Source organism: Carcharodon carcharias, chromosome 13 (assembly GCF_017639515.1).
Source record: "Carcharodon carcharias isolate sCarCar2 chromosome 13, sCarCar2.pri, whole genome shotgun sequence".
NCBI lineage: Eukaryota > Metazoa > Chordata > Chondrichthyes > Lamniformes > Lamnidae > Carcharodon > Carcharodon carcharias.
Window position 1 is genome coordinate 141,970,490 of NC_054479.1, and position 5,000 is coordinate 141,975,489.

The 5,000-nt window shown below is 47.3% G+C and overlaps 1 protein-coding gene across 1 annotated transcript; it reads left to right on the forward strand.

Annotated features, from left to right (window-relative positions):
* Nucleotides 1–448: 448 nt before the first annotated feature.
* LOC121286161 (phospholipase A2 homolog mojave toxin acidic chain-like) lies at nt 449–1,005 on the forward strand. The gene is made up of 2 exons (XM_041203141.1): nt 449–735; nt 813–1,005. The coding sequence occupies exons 1-2, from the start codon at nt 449–451 to the stop codon at nt 1,003–1,005; spliced, it is 480 nt and encodes a 159-aa protein (XP_041059075.1).
* Nucleotides 1,006–5,000: the final 3,995 nt, after the last annotated feature.

A 5,000-nucleotide genomic window follows, 5' to 3' on the forward strand; every position in this document is an offset into this window, starting at 1 on the left:
TCCTTCTCTCCTACTCGCTCTGATTTCCTCTCTAACAGTTTTCTCTCGTCTGTCTGTCTGTCTGTCTCCTCTCTCTATGAAGAAGTCCTTCTCTGCTTGTCTGACTCAGATCTCTCCCTCCCTCTGACAATTGTCCCCATCTTCTTATTCTGTTCTAGAACCCCTTCTATTTTGTATGTACACCAGCTCAACTGCCCCTCACCTTTCCCATTATGAGAAGAGCAGGGAAAAAAAAACACCTCTTGGGAAATGTTCCCGTGCCTGCTCTGGCTTGGTGCCCCGTTATAAGTGCACCAATAAGCTGGCATGGGGAATGTTGCTTAATTGCAGGGTTCCCCTTGGCAGCAGAGAGACAGAGAGAGAGAGCTTGGCGCTGGGTAAACAGGCTGGTGACCCCCCCACCACACCACCCACTATCTGCGGTCGAGAAACCACAGCAGCGGATTCAATGGGTCGTGCGAGGCGGTCACTACTCTTGCGCCTCTTCCTGCTTCTTCAGCTGATGCCTCTACCCCACTGCCGGGATCTGCCGGCGGACGATGGCAGCCCCCGCCGTCATCGTGTGTCGAGGAGGAGCGTGCTGGACATTGCGTTTGTCCTGTGGTGCTACAGGAGCCGCTATCAGTTCTCCATTTACAGCGTGAACGGCTACGGCTGCTACTGCGGGAAAGGGGGTGATGAGTGCCCCTGGATGACTTCGACAGCTGCTGCTTCAATCACGACTGTTGCTACGAGGTGACCCTCCTGGCCTCCTGCGCCAAGGGCACTAACGTGTACTTCAAGCCTAATTACTCCCTGTGCAAGCTGGGCAGGGCCGAGTGCCCCGAGGGTCTGGACCCCTGCTCCAGTGACCTCTGCCTCTGCGACAAGCAGTTTGGCGAGTGCCTGACCATTGCCACATTTCGGGACCAGTACTCCAACTATCAGCAGAAGTTCTGCACTGAGCCCAAGCGGAAATGTCCCCAAGAGGAGAAGATTGACATGGAGGGAGAAACCAGAAGATAGAACAGGGACCTCACTGATCTCCATTGGAAATGATAATCTCTGTTGCTGTTTTTACAATTACATTTTTCTTAAAATGTGCAAACTTTATCACTGGGTTTTTGCCTTGAAATTTACTGCCGCCCCGAATAGAATGGGCTCTTGCAATGGGAAGGAGGAGTGAGCAGGGCGAGCACAGGCTCCAACATTGACAGGTGATCCCACCCTTCACCCTAGGCTGGGCTGGTCAATGGAGCCCCTCAGATTTGGGGGAGGGGAGGGGGTGGGGGGGGGGGGCGGCTCATCTTTGAATCAGGGTTCCAGTACCGTCCAAGTGAGATGCTAAAGTGATGTCCCCCACCCCGGGTCTGTCCCCCCACCCACCCTCCTCTCGGAGAAAAAGGGTGTTCCCGATTTTGTGTGGAAAAAGGTGCTTCCTGACATCACCCCTTGAATGGCCTAAGGGTCAATTGTGAAGGAAGATGTTGGAGTCTGGGAAACTAAGCCGCAGTGGTCAACTTGTCCCGCATCCCACTCGGGTGGACACCGCTGGCATTCAAGTCCTATTAACAGGACGGAGCAGAATGGGGCAGGGTCACCTAAAACTAGTGCTCATGGGTTCAGAGACCCTCATTCGAAAGGCAGCCGGCATCATATTCCACCCACTGGACCGCTTTTGGCCGTTTGGATTTGTCACGGTTGCTACGGAGAACATAGCAACACATTAACAAGGTAGCAACGCAGCCTTGGAGAGCCACATAGCAACAGCTCGGGAGTGAGGCAGCAGATAGCAACACCAGCAAACCTGCTGTAAGCTTGGCAGCCCAGAATCCGCCTGCTCAAACAGGTTGCAGCTGAGATTTTTTTTTAAATGAATCCTACCCACTGCTGTCAGAAGCCAGCTCATTAAAACCCTGCATGTGAAATGGAAACTGGGCAGAGGCAAAAGGTTAACCCATTTACTGCCCCCCCCCACCCCCACCCCGAGTGGTGCCAGGGCACAGGACTGGGCACTATGCAAGTTGCAGTCCGTTCTGCTGTGTTTCCTTAGCGTTGAAGAGCTATCACCTTTTACTATCATTTTCATCTCAGGTTTTCTTAGTGTGCCTTTCCTTACAGGAACAGGGACTGGGGAGTGGTTTACAATATATAATTTTATTTCTAGTCACCAATCTTCTCCCTCAATCTCTCCAGTCACCCACCCAACCCCTTAAATAGTGAGGTGTGGGTCTGTCTTCAATTTGTTTTAAAATTGTGCACAGTGTTAGCAAAGAAGGTGTTAACACGCCACCTGAATGGTGACGTTATTTTACCTTTTTAATTTACTTGGGCTGAAACTTTTCATTAAAAGCAGCTTCTCACAAACACATCAGGGTGTTTGCTAGCAAACAGGGCACAGCACCATCCAACTGAGATGCTGCGACAAACTATATATCAGATACACATGTGTACAGAACTTCATTGTAGCTCATATTCACACAACAAACTTTCCAATCCAAATTAAAATGTGTATATATGTATGACTCTGATTCTGCTGCACATATCTTTCCCAGTCAGTAGAACTTAGGGGGGGGGGGGGGGGGGGGGGGGGGGGGGTGGGGGGCGGTGGGCAGAGAACAGCTGTTCAGAAGATGAAGTGGGCTTGGTTAGTGATATATTGTCTGTTTCTTCCTCTCCTGTTGGTCCTCGTTCTCTCCCCAGTGTCTGTCTCTTTCTGTCCTTTCTCCTCTCGCTCCATTCCTGGTAACCAATGTGGCTTACTCTTCTTTTATCCTCATAATCTCACTCCTTCCTCTGGCTCCTCCACTTACCCTCATGGTCTCTCCAGCCTTTGACTGTGACTCACTACAAGGTTGTGCTTTCAAACGTTCACTCTGCAGTTTTTTGCCAGTAATTCATCTGACGCCTAACATGTAATCAGATATCTAGGGCTACGGTGGTGCATTGTTTTACGTTACTGAACTAAGAACCCAATGAGTGAAAGCTGCAATCCCATCATGGCAGTTGGATTAACTAAATTCAGCTTAAAAAACACTGGAGTTTAAATGTTGGCACCAGTAATGTTGGAATACAAAGGGTTCATTCATGTCTCCAGAATCAGAACTTGCTGTCCCTGCCCAGCCTGATTCACAGGTAACCCCAATCCCACTGGCCTCTGGAGTTACTCAGGCCACTCAGTTACATTAAATCAGGACAACAACAAATATATAAAAACACAATCCACTGTTATACACAGTGAGATTTAAAATAATCACCAGTTTTATCACAGGGTGATTTATATCTCATCGACTATGCTCCAGTTCATTTTTTATATTATTTTTAACTATTCCTAAACTGCAATTGCATCATTCTCTACACTCTCCCTCTCCGTATTTGTAGCTGTTTTGAAATCAAGATTCATGCTATGTTAAAGGTGCTATATAAATGCAAGTTGTTGTTTTTGTTTGTGGGAGCTTGCTGCATGCAAATTGGCTGCTCCATTTCCTACATTGCAATGATGGATGCACTTAATTGCCTGCTAAACTCTTAGGACTCCCGAGGTCATGAAAGGTGGCAGGGAGAAAAAGAGAAGAAAATTGCCTAAGTTTTAGCTATTTTAATTAGCGAGTGGTGAACGTGTGACAGGGGGTTTCCTGTCCTCTCCTACATTCTCTTCCACTCTGCGTGTGTCCTGCATCATATCGGTCATGGTGCTTTTTAATAAAAAGCTATCTTTGAGATTCATAATAATTGTAAATAAACAATTACTTACAAACTCAGAGCCCCCTGTTTTCTCGCTGTAAAACTACAAGCAAACAAGATAACATAAACAAGATAGCAATAATCCAACTTACATTCACTTTTTCTTACCATCACTTTTTGCTGTTCCACTTCTGCAATAGTCACCCCTCCAACATCAACTCCAGCCCAAAACGCTGAAGACCAGGAAGTACAGCAACACAGCTAGGCTCAGCCTCTGTCTCAGCGGATATCTCATTCAACTCCTCGGAACCATGGCACACCTGCAGTGAAAACCTCACCCACATCTGAATTGTTGACCATTGTTAACACCAGGGAATTCAGAGACACCCAGTGTGGTGAGAATGTGGAAGTGCAATGTGGAATAGCTGAGGCAAATAGTACAGGTGCAATTAAGGGAAGCAAAAAAAAAAGAGAAAAGGAAAAGAAGGATATGGTGAAAGAGTGAGATGAAGAGAGGTGGGAGGAACTTTAGAGGAGCATAAACACCAGCATGGACCAGTTGGGCCAAATGGCTGTTTTCTGTGCTTTAGACTTGATGCAGCTCCCAGACAGTGCAACAAGGACAATCCCCCTCTGCATGAGACTGTGAACGATCAACAATGATGGAACCGCAACATGACTTCAAAACAGTGGAGTTGGGTGTCATAGAGAGGAAGCAGCTCGATTAGGGTCGGATTCCATAACAATACAATCCTGGATGTTTGATCACATGGCCCTCCAGCCATCCTGCAATTGGTTACCTGGCTCTCCCAAACTTAAGATACCCTGCCTTCCAACACCGATTGGATAACAAACAGGCTCATAGTCCCATGATTCTTGATGCCAAACAGCCATGTCTAATATTTGTTTTAAATAACTACGTCCAGAGTACTGTGTGCAGTTTTGGTCACCTTACTTAAGGATGGACATAATGGAATTTGAGGCAGTTCACTGGGCCGATCCCTTGGATGAAAGATTTGTCTTAAGAGAAAGGTTGAGCAGGTGGGCCTTTCCTCATTGGAGTTTAGAAGAAATGAGAGTCAGTCTTATTGAAACATATAAGATCCTGAGGGGCCTGACAGGGTGGATGCTGAGGGAACGTTTCCTCTCCGGGAGGGGAGGGCAGGACATCTAGAACTAGGGTGCACGGTTTTAAAAATAATGGGTCTCCAATTTAGGACAGAGATGAGGAGGGATTTCTTTCTCTCACGGGTCATTAGTGTTTGGATGTTCTTCCTCTGTGAGGCTGGATTATTGAATATATTTAAGGCTGGGTTAGACAGATCTTTGATCAGCAA

Excerpts from the sequence above, each read along its gene's own strand:
- LOC121286161 (XM_041203141.1), top strand. The coding sequence starts at position 449 with ATGGGTCGTGCGAGGCGGTCACTACTCTTGCGCCTCTTCCTGCTTCTT. Across the intron at positions 736-812 it reads ATCACGACTGTTGCTACGAG|GGCCGAGTGCCCCGAGGGTC; the intron begins GTGACCCTCCTG and ends CAAGCTGGGCAG.